Source organism: Salmo salar, chromosome ssa25 (assembly GCF_905237065.1).
Source record: "Salmo salar chromosome ssa25, Ssal_v3.1, whole genome shotgun sequence".
In the NCBI taxonomy this organism is placed as follows: domain Eukaryota; kingdom Metazoa; phylum Chordata; class Actinopteri; order Salmoniformes; family Salmonidae; genus Salmo; species Salmo salar.
In genome coordinates this window covers 16,117,073-16,141,233 of record NC_059466.1, presented here as the reverse complement: position 1 = coordinate 16,141,233, position 24,161 = coordinate 16,117,073, and the positions used below count along the sequence as shown (strand labels likewise).

The window sequence follows — 24,161 nt, the reverse complement described above, 5'->3', positions numbered from 1 at the left end:
TCGCATGTTTTTGCTTTATTTAGTTTCAAGTGCTCCTAATTTAATTCAGGCGTTACTATAATTCTGTCAAGCAAGGGAAGGAAGAAAACTAAATATATTGATTTGAAGCAGCCTAAATTAGCACCTCAGACTAAAGAGATCAACTGAATGAATGAAAGACCACTGAAGCTCATACATGGCTGTTATTATCACAGGAAGGTCATACTGTATGTCTTTATGGATGTGTGTGATTTTGTGACAGCTCTGTGCCTGTGACTGCCCTCTGTTGCCCCTTTTAGACTCTTCCACCTGGGGGGCAGGTCAGGTGATGTGCTTCTTTCTTTCCAGCAGGAGAGGAGGGGGCTGTGGTTTGGGTCGGGAGAACACATAAACATACTTGCCAACCACCAGCCTCCTCCTGCAGCTTATTCTGCTTGATGTATTTGTCTTTTATTTCTCCCAGGTATTAACATGGAATACATAGTGTACTATTTCAGTTTGTTTTTGTCATTGAGATTTGCAGCATTTTAGCTTTAGCAATAACTTTGGTATGTAGACTACTGCCTCGGCTCTGAATCTTATCTGAAAGGTTCCTAACATCAACCAAATTCTCTTTGTTTTACATGTGGGATTCAAATGTATTTTTACTCCTGGGTTTCTTTGTTTCTTCAGCATTATATGATTATACTGGTCACAGTTTTGTTACTGTTCTACTTCTGCAAATAAGAACCCTTATTCTTTAATAATTTACCGCCATGACTCTTCAACAACACTATATCAGTATTGTGTTTGTCATCCAAAAATGTACTGGCACTGTTGCTTGGACCTAAGGGCAATCGGTCATGTTCATTGTGAGTACCACCATTGAGTAACATGATGTCTTTCTCAATCTCTGCTTCTAAAACAGATCATCCTAAAGTAACCTACAAGAAAGGAACAGAGTGTCAAGACGCTCCCCTTAGAGGCCCTAAACAGCCCTTCTGTAAATACTACTTTTGCTCCACACGAGAACTACAGCAACCTGCATGCTGAGAAGAAGATTACTGAGGAAATGTAGAACATTGAGCTATGTTAAAATATACAAATTATATACCTGTATTGCTAGGACTAATATCGTTACTGATGTGTAAATGACTGATTTATTATATGTATTCACACATGATTGGAGATTGTGAAGATTTAATCGTAAAGGTATTCAACGATGACTTTTATTTCCTTTTTAATGTTTTGTTAAAAGTGCACAACACTCATCTAATTCAAATGTAATTTTTTTAGCAGAAAATGATTGTGCATCTAAGTGCTTGATTGCTTTTATTTAAAACACAGACCATTGGAAAGCGCTCTTGTTTATACACCATATACAAATTGCATTTGGCTTGTGAGTGTCCTTCTTGCTCTTGTAAAGGACGAATGTGACAGAGGATAGCATGTCGTTGTTTACCTTGTGGTTATTCTCTGAGTACAGGATCACTGCTCCCCCTCCTGGTGTGCCTTGGCTTCTCTACGGAGGAATAACCAATTGAGTGAGCCTCAGCAAACCCAATGATAATAGCAGAAAATGAATTCATGTACCTTATGGCAGTGATATAATCAGCCACTAATTCCAGAAATGATAAAGGAATTTAGCTACCACGGTTCCCAAGTTTCTGTCTGTGCTGCGCTGTTTGCGCTATGTCTCTTCGGTCAAGTTTTTAGGTGAGCCTTGTCTTGGCATCCATCAAATAAACACCATATACCAGATGTTGTGCCAATGACCTCGCAGAGTGATGGGTGGGCTGAAAATAAGCCACCTTAGAGGAACTGAAAGGCTGAGTGAGTGTCTGCCGAGCTGTCACAGACATGAGAGGGGTTAGGTGGTCATAGTGCAGAGGCCACAGACATTAAAGAGGGAGCAGAATGATAACACTTCAAAAGGAAAGACGTGGTGATCCTTGTTTTAAAAAGGCTGACGTACACGTGCAAGGAAACCTTGCGGTGACTCGAGGTCACTTATTAATCCTGTCTTATTTGAACTGTAGAAGTGCCTAAAGTAATGTACATAACAAGCATCTTGAAAAGGCTCTATGTGAGAAATATTCAACTTTGAGTAGAAAACCCCGCCGTTTCTCAACGTACTCCATGGCCTCACAATAAATACAATGAACAACTGTTTGTGTGAGGTGAATTCAGTGCATTGGTAGTCTTTGTACACTGGGTTAGTTTTAGTGCTTTAACCTTTCATTTACTTTCAAGTTTCAATATCTGGCAGATAAGGAACATGGCTGCTTTGGCATGAAGTTCAGTGATTGTTCATTGTGTAAAATGGTTTAGCTTCATTCTTAATGAGTTGAAAGTCGTTTGCAACTAAAAAGTGATTGGAGATGAGTTTGGAGAACCGGATATGTGTTGTGGTTCTATGTTGGTAACTCATTATGTCGGTAACTCATTTGTCTCTATATACAACCGTCTTTACAACCATATCCTCGTGTTTAATGCGCTGTTATCATAGTCTGTCTAACGTCTTTCGAGTAGAATGTATCACAGTAAATGTTTTAGTGGTAGGACGTAGTCACATAACTAATCACATTGTGCAATGAAACTCATATAACTCTACATGTGTTTTTGTCAAAGCTTCATTGTATATACAAACTGCACTTACGAAACACAGACAGATTTACCCACCAATGCACCTGTGCAAAGTCTACAGCAGTTATTTACAGTAGGATATAAAAGGCAAAACTAAGCTAAAAACATGGAACTATTTACAATGATCGACATGTAACATTATTTTACCTTTTGCTTAACCTTTTATGTTTTATTTGCTCTTGAAAATAACAGTTAAAAACTTCACACAGGTGCAAACTCTAAATCTTGCCCACAAGTCTTTCATTCTCCCTTTTCATTTTCTGTGTGAGTGAAATCAGTATGCGTAAAAGAAATGTCATCAGTATCGTGATATTGTCATGGTGTTTGATCAACTCAGACAATTCACAGAAAACTGAAATGACGCATGTTCTTACCATCTTTGTCCTTTTTCATTACTTTTCATTTTCTTTTCAGAAAAGTTCATTTTTATGTTCTGTTTGATGGAAATATATGGAATTTACTTATTTGTTTAACATTAGTTATAGAACAATGTTGTATTCTATTTTAAAATGAATGTAATTTATTAAGCTGAGCTTTGCTCTGCTGGCGGTTATTCAAATGACCTGTCCTGTCACGTTAGCCTATGAAAAGCCGTCTGTGACCAGGGATGGAATGTTGGAGCTACCAATGGCAAGCTTCCACATCTCATCCTTGTCACTGCCTTGTCACCTATACAGGACAACACACTGCAGTACGAGCAAGGCTGTAGAATTGCTTTTATTATGTATAAAAACAGTTTATTGTATAGGTCACAGTCTACCAAAAAAAAATAACATTTAAGTAAATTTACTTTTCATTGTAGTACTGTATAATTTCATAACTATATTAATTTGTCTCTGTGGCAACCTAAAGTTGCAATGACGGAAGCTCTGTATTTTTGTAAATGATGTAATTGTTACGTTTTCTAGAGCACTGTAACACACTAGATTGTATTGCCAGAATCTGAACAGTTCCTATTTTATGGCAAAATTATATACAACAATATTTTCAGTATCATAATGCCTTTGTATTACAGTAGTATATTCCTTTTGCATTTGACAGCCTACCCATGACACTTAAATGTCCCTAAATACATGCTCTAATCTATTCTACCAAAAATGAGCTCTCTAAAGTCCTCTTACAAAGCATCCCTAGACTCATAAAGGCAATGGAAAACTCAAAAAGCTGTGTTTTGATGGTTGTTCAGCTGTTTAGAATTGCACTTTGTTCCCAGAATAAAGTTATTTTTACACTGCAGAAAAAGTATGTTAAACATGTAGTCATGGGTATGGCTAATCTGGCAGTGATACTCTTAAATTATTTCAATTGTTCACCGAAGGCGTCTTTCACCAAAAAAATGCTCTTTGAAAACGGATGTTAATTTTAATGGTAATTTCAACTCAAGTTTTGCTAAATGTTTCCAATGTTTTTATAGCTAGATACAGCTGTACCTGAAAGTTAGTTGAGATTTTAGACCACCCAATCAAAAGAGTTGGACAGTCAGAATGTGTTCACTTTTACTGACCCAATGGTAACATGATTCCTACCCACTGGGCACAGACTTCAATTGAACGTATATTCCATGTTGGTTCAACGTAATTTGGTTGAAATTACGTGGAAACAACGTTGATTTAACCAGTGTGTGCCCTGTGGGTAAGCACTTTCTGAACAGTTGGTAAACTAAGCAGACAAACTTATTAGTGAACTTTGCCTTACCTTTGATGTATTGTTCTTAAGTTGTTATGTGTTAGGGTTCATTAAATATAAGGATTGTATTTAGTCTATTGCAATTAGTGAAATATGCTGTTTTAATTCTCACTACAGACATTTTCATTTTGAGGCCAAAATGGTAGATTGTAAAGAGTGCAGTCAAACACTTTACTGAGAAAAGCTTGATGATGAGAAAACTGGCGGGTGCCATTCTAAATGGCTGTGGTACAGTTACTGCAGAGTTGTGTTTAAAGTGCTGTGCCAGTGCCACATATGGTTCCATCGGTAATGCCGTACTCTTTAACAGAGGGGAAAAGTACAAACCCTTACTCATTTTGAATCTGTTCATGTGGCAATTTTTTAATGTTTTATTTGTGCATAATTATGTGCTCTTTTATGATATATATATATATATATATATACTATATATATATAGTAGTTTTGTTTTGTGTAAAATCTAATGTAAAAAAAAAACAAATAAAAGTTGAAGTAAATGCCAAGTTTGTGATGCCTTTGGTAACTTTATATATGCAGAGGATATGGTTTCAAAGGCCTACATAATAAAATGCACCATCTCAGGAATGCAATTCACGTGTTAGTTTTAGTCTTATCCCATTCTCTGGAAAATTCATGAATTATTGGATATTTTTTTATGAATATGGTAAATTGTTGAAAAAGAAAATGTACGCTAAATTGTTGCAATTTTTTTTGAATAGTCTGTTTATGTACATCTGCATCTGATAACACAAGCAGATATTGCAAAGACATTGACTCATCCACAGGCATCCACGTCATTGTGTCTAGTTATGTATAGGTCTATACAGTCTAGTTCAATAAGTTATTCTGCTAGAAGAGGTTCCTCTAATCGCACATTGTGCTGCTGTTTGTTTAAATGACAGCTTATAAGTAGTCTGGGTACCAGTCTTCAACTAACATACCACTCCTTGCCACTCCTATCATTTGTCAAAGAGAGGCGTGGAATCGAATAGCTAACCAGAGAAGGCAACCAGGCTAGTTTATAATCTGCTTTTATACTCTCCTTATGCAAGTGATGCTGCTACACAGCTGGCAGCGTTACCATAGCAACAGCATCTGCGCGCACTTTCCTCCTCTTGGATACACATCCTCAAGCGGCTTCTGTGATTGGGTGAGCGCTCAGAGGATGTCACTTCGGTTACCGAATGATGGGAAATTTTGCACATGAACGGAAATCCAACCCTTTATTTTACTGGCTGTTTCCGTGTGGCATTCAGATAGTCATGAGTGAGGTTAACAGCAAATATTGGTAGCCATTGGACTCCTTGCACATCTGTCTAGTGGGAAAGACCCGTCTCATTTTCGTTGGTACGGAAGCCGAGAGGAGACCGGTTGATTACACGGCAGCGGTGGGTCTCCACCCGAGAGTATGGCGGTCAGGATTGTATTCGTGAACGCATAAGGAACGGGGAGATGAAAGAGATGGTGAAAAAGCAACGAAACTTATATTAATAGGCCTAACTCTTACATTTGTATTTATTTATTTATCAAAATTTGTTGAGATAAAACGCGCAAGTCTTGCAGAATCCATCAGGAGCCGTCCTGTTTTTTCTCCAATGTCTTCGCTGGAGCAAGTTTAGTTTTTTTGTGATGCATAGAATGGTGAGCTAAGCAGATGAAAAACCACACGTTTCACATTGTCCAGCGTTTTGATACCTTTTAATGCACATTTAAAAAAAAAATTGCAGTCGTTTCGATGCGCATAGCCTAGTAATCAATGTCTGGTGTGCCTGTGGGAATTTCTACAATGAAATCCATCTTCGGGCAGCGAGTCTTTGTGCTCAGCTTTTTATTTGCCATTGCTGAGCGGTGGTAAGCAAGGCTGTATTTTTTATATCCGTTCAAAATGGGACACGAATGAATGCCATTTGCACGGATATATTTTATTCTATGTCGCGCGGAGAGTGATAGCTTTCGACAATCTCTTGAAATCATCAAATAACAAGGGAGCAATGCGCGAGTACAAAGTGGTGGTCCTCGGCAGCGGTGGGGTCGGGAAATCCGCCCTCACTGTTCAGTTTGTGACCGGGACTTTTATTGAGAAGTACGACCCGACCATAGAAGATTTTTACCGCAAAGAAATCGAGGTGGATTCCTCACCCTCTGTTCTGGAGATTCTTGACACTGCTGGTACCGAACAGTTCGCATCCATGCGGGATCTTTACATAAAAAATGGCCAAGGCTTCATACTGGTCTACAGTCTTGTCAACCAGCAGAGCTTCCAAGACATCAAACCCATGAGGGACCAGATCATCAGAGTGAAAAGGTGGGTGATTTTGGATCAAATCCGTGTATTATGGAAGGCCTACAGTAGGCCTATGTCAGAACTGCAACGTCTCATTGTAAACATGCATAGACGTGGATGATAATTCCTGCTTGCATTTTCCCACGAGCACATCTAATCTGACTCCTATCATATACCCCATTGACAGAAAACATCATTGATCTATGTAATGGTAGGCCTACTACACAATCTATGAAGAAGCACCTTTGTGCAGAGTATACACTCACATAACACTCCTTTTGACGATGTGTCCTGTGGTGATACACAACACACAGGCCTAGTGCCTACTTTAGCATATTCAAGCCTTCTGACCCTGCATAGGCCTACTACTGCTAAATCTATCCAAGTGGTCCTGTATCATCCAACACTAGCCGATATCCATCTCTCTAAAGGCAATGCAACTGGGTTCTTCAAACAATGTAAATGATATATTCAGCGTTGTCTTTACGGCATGCCTGTGTCTTATTTAGCATGGTAGGAGACATATGGTTGGTTGGTCATCTGCTGTTTTTGCCTGTAGCTCTACAGCTATTTTAGTTTCAAGGCCATGGTGCTATTTCTCCTCAGTTAGACTCTACTGTACTACTGTACCATATCAGGCCTTGTCCATCAGTAGATGTGAGACCAGTTTCCCCTGCACTTGATTACATTGGAGAGAGAGTGTCTATCTGTCTGGCTACCTTGGATGCAGCTCTACTCTGTGTGTTTGATGGGCTGTCCACAAGACTGTATGCTGGCTGAGCTTAGATGCTGCAACCCCAGTGAAACAGACAGCTGGAATACCCAGGATTCACAGCTCCAGTGACTCTGCGGAGAGAAACAAAGGCCTGATTCTAATAGACAGACAAACCCTCAAAATAGAGCTAAAGCAAGGGGGGGGTTGGCAGGAGTTGCTACATTTGGAGGAGCACACTGAGAAGCCGGTTCCTGAAGAGAGGAAGTGATGTTTTTAATTAGAAACATGCAATCCGTTTGGAAAGGATGCATAAACCAGAACAAACAGGAATCATACGTATGATAAGCACTGTTATTATAGGGATGCTCCAGACATGAGGTCATCTTTAGTGGCCGCATGTCTCATTGTCCTAGCATTGTCCTAACATGTTTAGAATCATGTTACAACAATGTGACATGCTATCCAGACAACTCGGTTACCCCTTAGCTTACCAAAGTAATTCATATAGGTCGAGTGTGCAGTGGCCTAATTTGTGGCAGACTTAAAAAGTGACAACATGAATGAGTCATTCACACTCAAGACCTGGTGACCTGGTTAAGACCCTACACGCCGCCATATAAATGCTATATTATCGTCAAACCTTGGCTACATTCACATGTTTGTGTCTCCCTCTTCTAGAGTTGATGTGAAGTGGGAATCCACTATGCACTGAGCTGTGACAGTGTGGGTTCATCATTCATTGGAGGTGTCAGTGTATCTGCCAGGGTGAATGGAGGAAGTCTGGATGAGCCACAAAGAGACAAGGCTCACTGAGAAACCTCACAATGGAGCAATAGATTAACAACACAAAACGACCAAATTACTCCTCAACATTTCAGTTGGATCCTCCCATTGACGTGCTACACAGCGTCATGCGTCGCTCCACACCAACATGGCCTCTCAAGTGATCTGATTTCGAATAAGTAGAAATCTCTGTAGCTGAAATTGCATTCTCTCCAATATTTACTATCATCATTGCCATTACCAATTCAGTTCTTCTTCTTCCTGGCTATCTTACCAATTCATAAGTTCCTTTTCCTGGCTATCTTGGTGTGTGTTTGTTTCAATAAATCCATGATCGCTTGGAGTTTGGATTGCATTTAAAACCATTCAAATACATGTACGACTCCAGATGAAAGAATGAGGTCAGCATGTGTTTCCCCCATAAAAAATGTGAGTACAGGGAGAGGTATGTGAGGGAATCTGGAGGGGAGGGAGCGATGCTTCCTAGCTGGCGGGGCGTCATCCCCTAGTGTGTGTGTGGGTGTGTGTGTGCACCAGGTGTGGGCCAGCTGTGGTGTGTGGAATCAGACACACACCCAGGGACTGCCTCCTCTCTCCTCAAGTCTGGTGTCAACTCCCTAAAGGCGTCAGCATGCGAACGAGTGTTCGCAATACTCCCTTAAAAGACCTTCACTTGAAAAACAAGAAAAAAGTGGTACTGTTTGTCCATTTTGAGATGCCGTTGCCAGTAACAGTCAGAATTAACCTAAGATAACTCAAGGAATCTGTCATCAATTTTGACGTTTTGAGGAAGTGTATACTGGCTACGGCGTCTCAAAATGGACAAACAACAAAGACTTTATTGAAGAATCCCTACTGTTAATCAATCACCGACGAAGGGGTGTAGACTTCGGCTTGTATCCAGAAATAATGCTGTGTGCCCGAACAGCCGAAAAAACCCTAACCAAAGTCCAAAACGAACAAAAACGTCACAAAATGTCGTAATAATATTATGAATGACCTCTTCTGAAGTGTTTTGGCTGGGGAGCACGCGGATGCCTTTAGACACCCAGGTTACCTATTCTACTGTCAGACACTCCAATACCTCATCACAGCCCCACAGGAACAAAGGCAATGCACATTTATGGCGACATGTACAATAAATCACGATAAGCACTTTGCATGATAGTTTCCCCTATACAGTGCGTAATCACGCTGTAATTCCAAATGTATCGACATGTTATGACTTTGTAATTACATTACATTTCTTCTTGTGTAACAAAAACCTCTGTTCTCCATTAATAAGCAACAAGAACACGTTAATAAAAGGTTGTTACTGGGTACTTGCAATGTTATTACACAGGGTTAACAACAGTAAAGGGTAGCGAGAACACATGTACAGTATTGTCATTTCTACTTTAACGATCGTACTATGGCGTTACAGTTGATGGGATAGTGCGATGTCCTCCGGCCCTACCTCTGAGATTGTGGGGACCCTGTGGTGACTGAATCTCTCCCGTCCCAAACAGTTTGAAGAGAAGAGCATGGGATGTTCTCTAAAGTTGGAACTGTGTTTTTTACAGTTCATGTTTGTAGTGTAGAAGTTAAGTTGGAGTGCTGGGGAGTCTAGACCAGACCATGGCCAGCTCTTCCCATGGCTTCCTCTGACGATATCTATCTGCGGGTATGGCGGTGTTGACTGTCCACTCTTTGTTTAGGGTCAAAGAAAACATGCTACTCTTCACTTAGGTAGAATGTTTACAAGCTTCCATTCTACCGGTGGTTTACACTAGCGCTGTCTACACTTACATTCAGATCCAAGCAGTAAACCAGGAAATGTACCATCATTTTGTAAAGGAAGATAATGCTGTCAAAGAGTCTAGTTGAATGATCTAGAAGTCAGTCAGTTGTTTTACTGAAGAGTATAACAATATTTAAGACTGTATTAATAAGAGTGGAGAGTATATTAAAATACGTTGTAGGGCAGTGCTAAATGTCACTACACCCTCCCAACCTGCAGAGGGGTGAAAGTGGAATGGGGCTCTGGCGCATAGCCCAGCCAGCAGCCTTGACTTCTCCTCAGGACCCCATGGCCAAGGAGGCCCCATGCCCAATGTCTCTCCTCCAGGGCTCCATGCTGCCCTGTGGATTATGCAGCTGTCACTGCTGTTCACTTAGCCTCTCCTGTCCTCGTTACTGTCTCACACAGGAGCCGTCCCGGCGCCCGCCCAAGTCAGAGGCGCTGGTGTGTGTCGCGCCCATCCCGAGACCTGTCAGGGCGCATCAGTGTCTTCCACCTGTCAGTGGCACAGGGCGGCAGTAACAGAGGCCACTGGGGCAAATTATTAGTTCCGCTCGCCCCCTGCCCCTCCATGCCCGCTGGGGGGGCTCATCACCTTGCTTCAGCAACAGTTAGCCATGCACAGGTGATGCTGGCTGACGGGTGGCACAGGACGTGCCAGTGCACCCAGATATGATGAAGAGCATGGCAAGGGAGGAGGAACAGGGATGATTTACCTACAGGGTGATGTTGTACTTCTTTTTAGCCTATGTTATGGTCACAGGGTCAGAATGAGACTATCACAGAGGGTTATTGTAGTTGTCACAGTATTTTCATGGTGGAAGGCAGGACTTATCCTATGTTGCAGTGATCTAGTACTGCAGAACATACCAATCAGGTCAACCTTAAAGGAGTTTGCCATGTGCCGAATGTCAATTGGTTAAAATGATCTTGGGCATTTGGTTGTCCAATAAGGTCCTAATTAGGCTTTGGCGGTATCCAGATTGTCATACCTTCATACCGACCTTGTGCCATACCGGGATGTTCGGTAATACCGGCACTGAATACAAGGGACGCTATTTTCAAACCCCACTGAGCCTTTGTAATCCGATGATTAGCAATGCTAACAAAAACATGTAAAATCCCATAGAGAATGCTAACTAGATGATAACGAGCACATTGCAAAAATGTTATACATTCTCTGACCGAAACTATGTTCAGGACAGACATCCCAGCTCATAAAGGTATACAAGTAACAACAAAAATGCTACTCAAAGTTTGCTACACACACAAAACAAATATTAGACAGCAAGGCTCTTGATCCAGGAGGGGATTCTCTGCTGTTACCGCCAAGCGAAGTGTGATTTTGGAAGAAGCTAACCACTTAGCTAGATAGCTAACTAGCTACTAAATTAGCAAACCGAATGCACAATTGCCGAGCATTTAGCACATTATAGACAGTTAGCTTAATAGTTATTAGATATCTAGCTGGCAAACATTCAGTTGTGAATTCCACACTGTAACTAGATCATCTGGAGCATGCTGGACAACAGTGAGGGGATTTACAAGGCTCCGATCTCTCGTCGTTGTGTGCTTGTAAGCAAACACCACGTGACTGGGTACCACTAGCAAGTGCTATAATGAAAAATTATGTGACAGGTGAAATGAAAAATGTGATCTTCTGTATCTCTTAACATATTGCACAAGTTGACCTCAGGTATTTACTTGAAAAGTAGCGAGAAAAAAAGGAAATTGTGTCAACGGTATTGACGGTATTGAAAAAAAACATCCCATGGCTGTTTTAAAATACCCCGGTATATGGTATATACGCTATACGACCCAAGCCTAGTCCTAATTTCTCCTTGCTCAGCATTTGGGTGAATTACTTTGGTCTTTATCTTTATGTTATTGTCAAAGCCCTTGCGCAAAGTCACAGACTAACATGCCATGAATTCTGTCCTGCAGGCTACATATTTCTATAACACCCGTGTGATTAGATGGAGGACTATCCTATTTGATAGAAAGTGAACTTGTTAAAAGCCCACAGATGCATCGTTTTCATGTGAATTTCAATAGCCTTGTCAATGTTCCCCCTGTCAAGACCACCCACACGTTTGTTTCCCCCCAGATCAAGTGCAGCAAGGCCTTTTATATATACTTACGCAGGGAACTCTTACTTTGTCTATTTGTCTAAGCCTGGCTTGAGCATCATCAAGCAGATTCTCAGAGCATAAAGGGCAAGGCAATCGAAAATAATGACATAGTCTGCATTGGCAGCCAGGCAGTGTGTAGCAGAGTGACAATATACGTGATTGCACTGTTGTTAAGAGTGACATTAATGTTTGATGCTGAAGCTGTTGTTGTTGATTACGACTGAGGGGGAACGAAAAGAACATGCGATTACTAGAGCAACAGAGGGAAAAAAAGCAGCCTCAAGCACACATTTCTTCTTTCTGTTGTTTTAAGCTTACATTTCTGCGTATCCTGAAAAGAAGTGATAGAGCTAGGGCGAGGACGTGTTACCAAATAAAAAGTCATGTGTTTGTTGCGTTTAATACATTTTATTGGTGACAATTTACAATTACAGACGGTCATCCTGCCACTGTTTGTGGTAAATGGGTGATACTAGATATAGGATGGAGGCAATCTTCATGTGCGTGTCCAGGGGATCCATCCCATGGATAGCTGAAGAGAGCTTCATTTACTTTCATTATGATGTACATGGGCTCGTGCTCCATAGCGTGAGCCACTGTAATCTTCATGTAGACCCAGAGGTCAGGGAAGAGAGGGTGAAACTGACTGACTGTGTCACTCCGAGCCCCAGTTTCTATTTATAAAACCCATAAATTAGACCAATCTAATCTTAGCTACTGTACTTCTCCTCTCCCCTCTCTTCAGCCAGCATGGGTGGGGGGTGGACTCACATTTCAGATTAAACACAGTCAGTGTTCATTTCAGATTAAACACAGTCAGTGTTCATTTCAGATTAAACACAGTCAGTGTTCATTTCAGATTAAACACAGTCAGTGTTCATTTCAGATTAAACACAGTCAGTGTTCATTTCAGATTAAACACAGTCAGTGTTCATTTCAGGTTAAACACAGTCAGTGTTCATTTCAGATTAAACACAGTCAGTGTTCATTTCAGGTTAAACACAGTCAGTGTTCATTTCAGGTTAAACACAGTCAGTGTTCATTTCAGGTTAAACACAGTCAGTGTTCATTTCAGGTTAAACACAGTCAGTGTTCATTTCAGGTTAAACACAGTCAGTGTTCATTTCAGATTAAACACAGTCAGTGTTCATTTCAGATTTCGTGATGACGATATTTCATGTAATTTGTAGGATTGTTTGGTTTATTTCTTTGCCCTCTGATTTTGCACTTCCAAACCTCCAGGAAGAGGAACATACTCATTCATCAGACCATGACCGAATGTTTGAGGGGGCCTAATTTGGGTGTATTTTTGTCTTCTGAAGAAAAGCACCAAATCACCCATAAAACTGCAGTCTGCAGACAGGGGCATAAGTGGGCCGTCTAATATCTCCAATCTAGCAATGACAATAATGCATGTCTAGCATTTGTCACTCCCTTCATTTCTAACTGGAATATTTTCCGTTTTTGACAAACTCGTCTTGTCATATTCTGAGAATAGTATCAGGAAAGCTTTACAGGAAACGGGAAGGAGTGGATATCCTCTTGCTACCTTGAGACAGTCGGAAGGATCCAAGGAGATAGTTTCAAGGAGCCCAAAGTAATATCTCAGCTGTTGTCTGCTTTTGTCATTTATGAGTCATCCTCCCAAATAGCAGAGGGATCTTTTTGGCACATCCCGACATTAGGGCGATGCAGCCTTTCTGGGATCAAGAGCTGGAGATGTGTTTAAAAGTCCTCTCCCTTGGACTGTGGTGGAGCTCATTTATACCCCTGACTCAGCTTTATCCAGCCTCCTGAGTCAGCTCCAGTCAGACCCACTCCTCAGCAGGGCACCACTGTGTGGACTTACTGAGACACGGATACACCGTCAGCCTGAGGTACAGGAGACTCAGGACAGACTCCATCTCACTGTGCCGGGACCTGGCTGGATCTCTGTCACCATGTAGGCCAGACTGGCTGACTGTCTCTCAGGTAGGGCCCGATAAACCCAGCGGCCGGGCCCAGAGACCACCAGGCAGCTAACACCCTGCTTCCCTGCCTCCCTCAGCTAGGCCCAGCTTATATCAGTGGATGCATCGTGCATTATAGATAGGGGTGTCTAGGAGAACTGTGCTGGTTGTTTTTGAGGCGAGTGTGTTTCAGCCACATGCATGTAGTCAGACTGACTGACAGACATACAGACAGTGGGAGGGTATGCTGGCATGCTGGGCCGCTGATATGTGTTGATGACTACTGCTCACGACTTCCGAGTGGAGAATGCGTAACGGACGGGCTCAAACCTCAGTTGAGGAATAAGAACAAGCTACCCTGGACCTTCTCTGCCCACTCGCATCCTCACTTCCTGCACCCAGGCCCAGACCCCGAATGGCCATTGTGCCCAACACCCTTCATGCGAAGTCCCTGTGAGGCTCTGGTATCCGTGGCAGCCGTCCTCACACACCTCCTAAGATTGCAGGTCTCCCCTCTGTTATTACAGCTATTTATAGCCCCTCTCCTCCTTTGGCACCAGATGACAAGTTCTCTCTTTGTGCTGCCTGCACTCCTCCTGCATGACGGAGAGTCGAGTGAGCAGTTCTGCTGTGAGACAGTTAGCTAGCCTATCAAGTCTGTCATTTTGTTAATGAATAGAAATGGATGGCTGGATATGTTTCCATTTGACTTCTTCTCTCCCGTCACTGCTCTCTTCTCTAGCTCATCATCCGTCATGATCACCTGGGGTTCTTTGGGGTGGTTTTCATGTGGATTTTACAGTGAGTCCCATTGCTATAGGATTTAATTTTCATTTCAGAGCGCTGAGAAGCAGACAGCTGTGACAATAGCACCGAGGACAGAGGCTGTGTTATAAGCTCTTCAGAGGATCAGAAATCATTTTCCATCAGAGCTCACTGAGTCTTAGAGCCAGGCTCAATCCCTTACCCGAAATAGTGCTAATTTTGCTCTTGTCTCAGTGCACACGCAGAAGCACACATGCTCACTTAGCGCGCACACAGACGCACAAACTTGCTCTAGCATAAACACACACTCCCATCCCACTTTTATCCATGTTCCCTGGGCCGCAGGGTTCCTCATGGGGGCGTGCCTTCCCATGAATGTGTGGAGAGCAGGTTGTAATTGGAGGTGGCGAGGCAGTATGTGAACTCGTGACGACGGCCCCGGGACTCCATATGAGCGGGGGCTAGTAGCGACGGCCGTGCGACCACAGCCCTGTTTAAAATAGAAATGGCCACCCCTGCCGGGGACCGTCATAACCTCCCTAAACGCTGTGTCCCATGTGGGTTTTCTCTTAACGGGTACAGCCACCACAGAGCCTGTCCCGGCCCTCCATTCCACACGCCCACCACTATGATTAGGGCCTCTCAATGAGCATGGAGAGGGAGTGTATAGTTTGACTGCATATTTTTACTGTCGCCACAAAGATGTGTTCCAAAATAGCACCATTGCTATCAGGGGCCTCCAATGAATTGTTGGAGTCAGGAATGCTATCAATGCAATTTTTTTTCTCAGTCGACAGCTGTTTCAGCTGTTTGAACAATAGATGGACTGTAAGTTTTGGGTTGAAAAGGCTATTGTTTTCCAGCTGTATTGTAACAAGCTGTGTGGTGGCTGACTAACTGGTAGCCTACTGTATTGTGCTTCACAGTCACACACAGTAGCTCACAGACCCCTGTTGTCTACTGTTTTATCCCTGTAGTTCTTGGCTTGCCCACAGAATGGGGATGGCAGAGATTAGAGTTCATTCTGGATAATATATTCAGTACCAGATCAATTTGAGCTCCTTAGTCTTTGCCAGTTTAAGCTTATTTAGCACTGGAGCCTGCAGACCGTGGCCCTCGTGAGAAGCTCAGTTTCCTCTACTTAAGAAAGTATTACAGTCATTGATTCTCTCCATCTCTCCAGTCTCCAACACTACGAGTGTCCTTGTGTACCTGTTACCATAGCGATCAAGGACGGGTGGGGTTTTTTTCCAGTCAAATAGTGTTAAATAATTTTGAGGCTTGAATATTTCATACAGGGAGGCTAACCTTTGATGCTGAAAGGTGTCAAGGAGCATGATTCTCCTGTGATCTGTTTGTGCTCAATAACATGAGAAGAGAGGCATTCTGAGTGGGGTTCATAGCAGGTGTGTGCCGGTTAATATTATCACTAGTGAGGGAGCTCCTATTTGCAGATAAGAAATAAAAGTGGAGCCTTTATTCTCTGTGATGTGTCCAAAATAGAGATGCCTAATTCCTTGGATGCGCCACGCCAATATCAGCAGATCCTCCCGGCATGTCTCCAATTTACAGAAATGTTGTCAATTAAACAGATTCTTTGGCTTGACCAATAAATGCAGACATTTTGAATCATGTCCATTAAATGTTTGTGTTACGCTTCATTGAGAGTGTTAGTATTATACAACGTTTAAGACTTAAGGTCCTTCATTAAAAATACGACGTAACACTGTCTTTCTGGCCCTTGTGCGAGTAGCCCAGTTCCTCCGTGGGAGCACTCAACCAATTTGGAAGAGAGTTTAAAGCTCACTGGATTATGGCCTCTTCCTGCCCCTAAGGGATTGTGGGTGATTTTGCCCACTTCCTGTTGACTGCTGGCCTTGTTAAGTTCTCGAGTTGTCACTTATAGTAATAGGGAATATAGCATGTGGGCAGTATAGATTTCTTCCTCAGCAAGCCACCTCTTAGAACTGTGATTGCCAGGCCTTTTAGATTATATATTTCAGGAAAATGTGTCACACGGATTTAATGTAATTATTTATGGCTGGCATGATTTATTGACAACATCTTGATTTGCCAATGAAGCTTTCATTCTAGATTGCAATTATGCCTATCAACTGTACATTTAGGAGAGTGCAGAGAGGACGTCAGGTACAGTTAAAATACAAGGGCGGCGAAACGAGTCAGCTCTTCATGGAGTACACGGCACCCCTAAATCTCAGTTAAACATTTTAGCAAATCACATCTCCTCATGTGTCTCATTCTGATCTGCCTTGACAGTCAGTGACTGTCCATATGTTCATGTCACAAGATGGTTTCTGATCATTTTCTCCATCTGTTTGTGTGTGTCGTCTGCAGGTACGAGAAGGTCCCAGTGATCCTGGTGGGGAACAAGGTGGACCTGGAGAGTGAGAGGGAGGTGTCGGCCAGCGAGGGCCAGGCTCTGGCCGAGGAGTGGGGCTGCCCCTTTATGGAGACCTCGGCCAAGAGCAAAACCATGGTGGACGAACTGTTCGCCGAGATAGTTCGGCAGATGGACTACGCCGCCCAGCCAGACAAGGATGACCCATGCTGCTCCTCCTGCAATATACAATAGCCCCAGAGCCTAGGGGACGCCAGGGGGACAGGAGAGAGAGGAAGTCTGCATACACCAAGATACTGTACACAGAGAGGAGGATTATACTCACACCAACAACATGGATGATTAATAAACTCATGGTAGAACTGTGGTGGATTTTAACTCATTGGTGCATAAAATCAGTCATGATGTAATTGATAATAATGATATGTTAATAATTAATAGAATGAAATGAGGAATGCAAAGGATTTGCGCAAGAGAAATTGACAAACCGGACTAAAGAAAAGTGCACTCGCCTTATGTTATCCTGTTTTCTCTGGCGGAGAAAAAAAAACATGTCTTGAGTCGTCCGTGCAGAATTACAGGTTTTGTAGTCTTTATGTTTTCTGCGATCGGCTTCGGTAATGTTTATTTAACATTTTTTTGGTCTTGTTGATATGACCCAGTTTCTCTGAGCACATCAAGCTGGAGCCTTCTTTCTCCAATTTAAGTTACCATGACAGCGCAGAGCGGCAGATAGTGGGGAGGAGATAATCCCTCTGATCACCTTGTTTGAAACATTGATGAGTAATTGATTTGCGTACTAAGTTTTCCTGTGCAGAAAAAGAGAGGGCCTACCTACCTTCATCCAAGGGGACATTTTTTTTTTGTTGCACATCACTAGGACAGAACCAAAGAGGTGACTTGAAAGCGCCTCCATTTTTTTTCCTCTTATTTCCTTTTTAGTTGTTTTGAGGAATGGAAAGAAAATGGTGGAAAGGTCACTGTCATTCTTGAAACAATGTTGTCTTCTCCTTCCTGTTTTGTGTAGCAGAGGTGTCTGTCACATATCCTGTGATTTGTTTTGGTTTCAGGAGGTTCTGACAACAGATTCCTGAATATTGCAACAGTTTCATTCGGATGGGACAAGGAGGACTCCATCTTTCATGTTTGAATATCTCAACAGACTCTTGTCTCTAGAAACTGTCTTCTTTTCAGGAATGAAGATGTCATCACTCATCATTCTCTACATTTTATTTTTTGGGGGTTGGGTATCACAATGAAATGGGATGCGACGTTGTCTCAACATCCCACTCTTTATGTATTCAGAGTATTGAAATTCATAGTAGGCTAATAATAGTGATGATGATGATGAGGATGGTGATGAATAACAATTATAATTAACGGTAGTGTAAATATTTTGTATGGAAAGTGCCAGGTCCTATGAAGACACTGACTCAACACATGTGGAATTGTCAACTGTATGCATGGCTAGTAAATTTAAAAAAGGACTTCATCTTTTGAGATTATAATAGACTGTGGAAACGTGCAAACCAAACACATACACGTCTGGGTCTGGACACTGTCTCAACTGTATGTCGTTGTTGCCACGGGGAACCAGACCTTCCCTGGGTTACCATTTTTCATTGTTAATTTTATATTTTTTTATGTGACCATTTACTCTTTCTCCCTCCCTAAATGAATGGTGACACTGTTTCACTAGGCACCCAAACAATAAAAGTGTGTTTAACACAATATATCCAAGCTTGAGTGACACTATTTCTTTATGAACTTATTGGAGTGACATGCATTGTACGCCATTGCCATAATCTCTCTAAATTGTTCTGGGAGAGAGAAATCTATTTGGAACGGAAATCGCTTCTGTTTCTAATCCAATTGCAGTTCTAAATAACACAGTGAACAGGCAGTCACTTTGGGCCCGACTCCGACCCCAGTTAAGTGCACATAAATGGAACGTAATTCCCTTTTTATGCACTTTTCTCTCTATGCGTATTCTGACCTCGAATTTAAGCATGAGAATAGCATGCTATTCACCTGCTATTTGTTTTTGGGTGGAGATGGAATAAATGAAGGTGTGGCAGTGGTGTGTCTACAGATATTCCATATTCTGACCTTGAATTAATTCCCTAATAATTCCACCATCTTTATGCGCAAGGAAACCATGAATAAGGTCAGGGGATAATTAGTAACAGTTGATAGAATAAAGAAATGTAGGCTAATTGAATCATTATCGAGCGGAGTGCAAACCAAGCCATAACAGTTTGATCCCGATGCATGGCGTAATACTTGGCTGTATCATCACACAGATCCATCGTTAGTGCAGGCAATTGTACACTATTCTCCCTATTATAATTCTATCTACACTAATCTTCCAACATCTCCATGGTTTCAAGAATTGAATGTGGCAATTTTCTGAATGAATCAAACCAACGTTTTCTTTCTTTCATGTGTAAAGGCTCTCCAAACCTGTTTTTTATGTTTCATAAATACTTTCCTATCCCTAAATAGTGTACAAGATCAGAGTATTTTTAAATCTACCAACTAGTGCTGAAACAGAGAAGAATATGCATATATTTAGATGGCTTTCTTTCACTGATCCCTAATATTCTGAACTGGTCTCCCAATATATTCCACTGAGTGTTGACAAAATTCAAACTAAAAGGTACACCGTATTTAAAGGTATGGTTTAAGATAAATGTACTGAAAACCCTATGGAATGAAAACTGAAAACCCTATGGAATGAAAACTGAAAACCCTATGGAAAGCGCATTACGCACCTTCATGAAGTAAGTCTGTATACCATCTACTGAGAAGTGCGTAGGAAAGGCGTGCATAAGAAAAGCATAATTTCCTAAGTCAGAAACGGGCCCTTTATGAATTACAAGAACCCATTGTTGATTGCTCGAGCAAGAGCTTGATGAATTCAACTTTACTTTCTTCTTTGTTTATATGGGGGTTGTGCTTTTGTGTTCTTTGATGATAAAAAAAATATGTATATTAAGAAGACTTCAAAGGAATTTATCTATTGGCCCAAATACACACTACTGTTTACCTCTCCCTGTGCTTAACCCAAACCTCATATGACATCTCTTCAGTTTTCTACTTTATATTGGCCTCAGAAGAGGGAAGAAAATATTCTCTGCCCACAACAAACTTCATTGGTATTCAGATTCCCTGGATTACATTTTCAGTCCGAGCTTTAAACAATTCAAAGTCGAGTCTCAATAAATCTCTCTTGATCTCTCTAATAAAATAGATTTCATCCTAACCCACATAAAAAATACTACAGTTTACTATAGAATACTACAGTACTTACCAGTGTTGTGTTCGAGACCACCTAAAGCGAGACCAATTCAAGACCAAGACCGGAGGGGGGTCGAGACTGAGTCAAGACCAAGACCAGAAAAATGTGAGTCCAATTCCAGACCATGATTGTAATTTTGTCAAATCACCACCATTATAAGAGTTAAAAACGTCCAATATTTCTGTGTTCATATTTCAGAACAACATTTGGATTCTTTAGACATTCAGAATGGTGAATAAATGCATTCTGAGGTAAAATAGAGCCACTCTACAAATGACTACTAACCCAAACACAATGGGGAACAATGGGCCTTCTATGCCTTCAGAGAAGGGGTAAGGATTTATAAAATAATGATATAATAATAATGATAATGATATTATTATTTTGAATGACGTTCTGATTTAATCTCTTCAATATTTGTTGGAAAGGAAAGGGTTAACACTGAAGAGAAAAAAATATCCAATCAGGATTTTTCTTTTCTGGTCTCTGGGGGGACACGTCTAGCTAGCTAAGTCAGCCATTGGCTAGGCCATCACAAGCAGGCATCTGCCATTCAACTGTATTAGGGCAAAATTTTGGAGTGACAGTGGAATCAACCAATCACATTTTGACTTAATGGGTGGGACCGTTTTTACAAAAACGAATGGAAATTTCTGCCTTCTTGAAGGCCAACAGGCCACTGTGCGATAGCCAGCAGTAGTTAACCCACAGTCTAGCTAGCTTTTGTTGTTGGCAAGTTTTCAGCAGCTGCAGCAGGTGTTATCAAAGAGGATGTTGCTAATTTGTTAGCTACTCCCTTTTCAAGTTAAGTTTCAAATGATCATCATCTTGTGAGTGGAACTGTGTTTTTTATTGTAGCGCGCTTGAAGTTGTTAGCCATCTCTTTGAAAATAACTTATGTGTGTGAAACATTGTTACATTTAAAGTGGAAATGAAAGCATTTTAGTAACATGAAATCTTATAGATAATATGTTCATATATGCCTCCAGGGACAATATGACACTTTTTAAAAACATTTTCTGACAAGCGACCACTTAGGGTCATTTTCATGTTTGGGAATTACGTAAACTAAGACGTTTGTGAAAATTCTATAGTAATTGTCGTGCGTTTGGACAATTAATAGGCACTGCAGTAAATAAAACAGAATAAAAACATCTGTCTTGTCCAGGACTAGAGTCTACACAGACCGGTGCGCTATACCAAATCAGAGCTACAGTAGGCCTTTAAACAAACAAGCAAATTGCCACACGGGCCTACCATCATTCACTTTGAACTGGACTGTGTGTTTACAGGCAGTTGCAACAGAGCGACTTTAGATCATTAGAACGCATTTGCCAAAAGTCACAAAATCCACCTGAATAGATTTCTGCAAATTTGTAAACATCATGGGAGTCCTCTTAAAATTGGGAACTTTACAGTCCTATTGATCAAACAACCACGAAAAGGTATGCTCTCTCTCCCTCAGTTACATAAACATTAAATAAACTTTTCCAGCTAGTTGGCCGTCACAATTGCATTGATAAACGGTGGGGAATTGTAGCCGCCTCGTCCTTCTGCAGCTTGCTTGCCAATGCATGCTTGTACCAACCAAGCACCCAAGTTAACTGGCTAAAGTTGGCTAGCTTGCTAGCTACTTCCAGACACAAACGAGAGAACACCTCACTCTGACCATTTTACTCGCAGTAGCAGAACTTGCTGTTGTGGACTGGCGTTCCGCCAGCGGGCCCCTAGGCAACAGCCAATGGAATCCGCGAAATACAAAAACAACTAAAATACCACAATTCAATTTTCTCAAACAATCAACTATTTTACACCATTTTAAAGATAAGACTCTCGTTAATCTAACCACATTGTCCGATTTCAAAAAGGCTTTACAGCGAAAGCAAAACATTAGATTATGTTAGGAGAGTACATAGACCAAAATAATAACACAGCCATTTTCCAAGCAAGCATATATGTCAATAAAACCCAAAACACAGCAAAATGAAGCACTAACCTTTGATGATCTTCATCAGATGACACTCCTAGGACATTATGTTATACAATACATGTATGTTTTGTTCAATCAACTTCATATTTATATCCAAAAACAGCTTTTTACATTGGCGTGTGATGTTCAGAACATGTATTCCCACCAAAAACTTCCGGTGAATTTACAAAAATACTCATCAAAAACGTTGACAAAATACATAACAATTATTTTAAGAATTATAGATACAGAACTCCTTTATGCAATCGCTGTGTCAGATTTTAAAATAGCTTTTCAGCGAAAGCACATTTTTCAATATTCTGAGTACATAGCTCGCCATCACGGCTAGCTATTTTGACACCCGCCAAGTTCGGGGCAAACTAAACTCAGAATTAGTATTAGAAATATTGTATTACCTTTGCTGATCTTCGTCAGAATGCACTCCCAGGACTGCTACTTCCACAAGAAATGTTGTTTTTGTTCCAAATAATCCATAGTTGTGTCCAAATACCTCCGTTTTGTTCGTGCGTTCAGGTCACTATCCAAAGGCTAACGCGCGAGCGCATTTCGAGACACAAAAAGTCAAAATGTTCCATTACCGTACTTAGAAGCATGTCAAACGCTGTTTAAAATAAATTTTTATGGTATTTTTCTCGTAAAATAGCGATAATATTCCAACCGGACAATAGTGTATTCATTCAAGGAGGAAAAGAAAAAACAGCGTGCTCGCGGGACCGCGCATATCCAATCTCTTTGTCCCCAGGCAGACCACTGAGAAACTGAGCTACTATACTCTGCCCAGAGACAGGAGAAGGCTCAATCCGCTTTCTGAAGGCTTTAGACAGCCATTGGAAGCCTTAGAAAGTGCAACGTAACCCCACAGATACTGTAGTTTCGATTGAGAATCAAAAGAAGAACTACAATTCTCAGACATTCCACTTCCTGCTTGGAATTTTCTCAGGTTTTTGCCTGCCATATGAGTTCTGTTATACTCACAGACACCATTCAAACAGTTATAGAAACTCCAGAGTGTTTTCTATCCAAATCTACTAATAATATGCATATTCTCGTTTCTGGGCAAGAGTAGTAACCAGTTTAAATCGGGTACGTTTTTCATCCGGCCGTGAAAATACTGCCCCCTATCCTAAACAGGTTTTAACCAAATGACACCTGCATCTCTAGCTGTGAATAGCCACTGAAAGACGATATGAGGGGAAAACGTCAGTCACTCACCCACTCTTCCAATGGCATGACATCCTCCTAGCAGATAGCTAGCTATCTAGCTAACGTTAGGCTCTGTGTTTTTAGCTTGCTACATAAATAGATATGCTAGCCTATTAGCCACATTATGACTGACTTGTGATCATTGCTAGTTTTATTGTGTTGACATTCCCAGCCTTAGTTACATTCATCCATTTTAGTCCAGAATATTGAGTCATTGAAACTGAAACAGTGCATCCCAAATGGAGGCAGAAAACAATGTACCAGACCAGCTGTGATTTACAACCTGATAACAATATTTTTGGGACTACCAGGAAATGTATTGGTGAATTATATTAATCATGCATTGAACTGCATCCATCTATTCTGCCAACAATGCCTTAGTGTACGTCATGGAACGTTGAGTCAAATATAACCTATTTTTAAAACCTCTTATGAAGTTGGTTTTGTAACATAAACTGGGAACTGATATTATGATTGTCTGTGTTTCATATCTGCAAAGTAGTTAAAACGCTGTCAGTTTCACTTTAAACTTTAGGTCACCGATTACTTTGTGTGCTAAACGTGAAATGGTTTTCTCAATGGGAAGTAATAGTTGTACATTTCGATTGGG

General features: G+C 41.2%; 2 protein-coding genes across 19 annotated transcripts in view; both read left to right on the top strand.

The window, feature by feature from the left end:
- LOC106586265 (muscleblind-like protein 2a) overlaps positions 1 to 4,793 on the top strand; it is a 35,015-nt gene extending 30,222 nt beyond the window's left edge. For all 18 annotated transcript variants that reach the window (XM_014173366.2, XM_014173370.2, XM_014173375.2 and 15 more), the window contains one exon: positions 887 to 4,793. In XM_014173366.2, the coding sequence (XP_014028841.1) occupies positions 887 to 901 (15 nt within the window). In that variant the 3' untranslated portion in view covers positions 902 to 4,793. The remainder of the gene's footprint in view (positions 1 to 886) is intronic.
- Positions 4,794 to 5,510: 717 nt separating this feature from the next.
- LOC106586264 (ras-related protein Rap-2a) lies at positions 5,511 to 18,797 on the top strand. The gene is made up of 2 exons (XM_014173364.2): positions 5,511 to 6,595; positions 17,054 to 18,797. Exons 1-2 carry the CDS (start codon positions 6,282 to 6,284, stop codon positions 17,289 to 17,291), a joined length of 552 nt encoding a protein of 183 aa, XP_014028839.1. The 5' UTR covers positions 5,511 to 6,281; the 3' UTR covers positions 17,292 to 18,797.
- Positions 18,798 to 24,161: the final 5,364 nt, after the last annotated feature.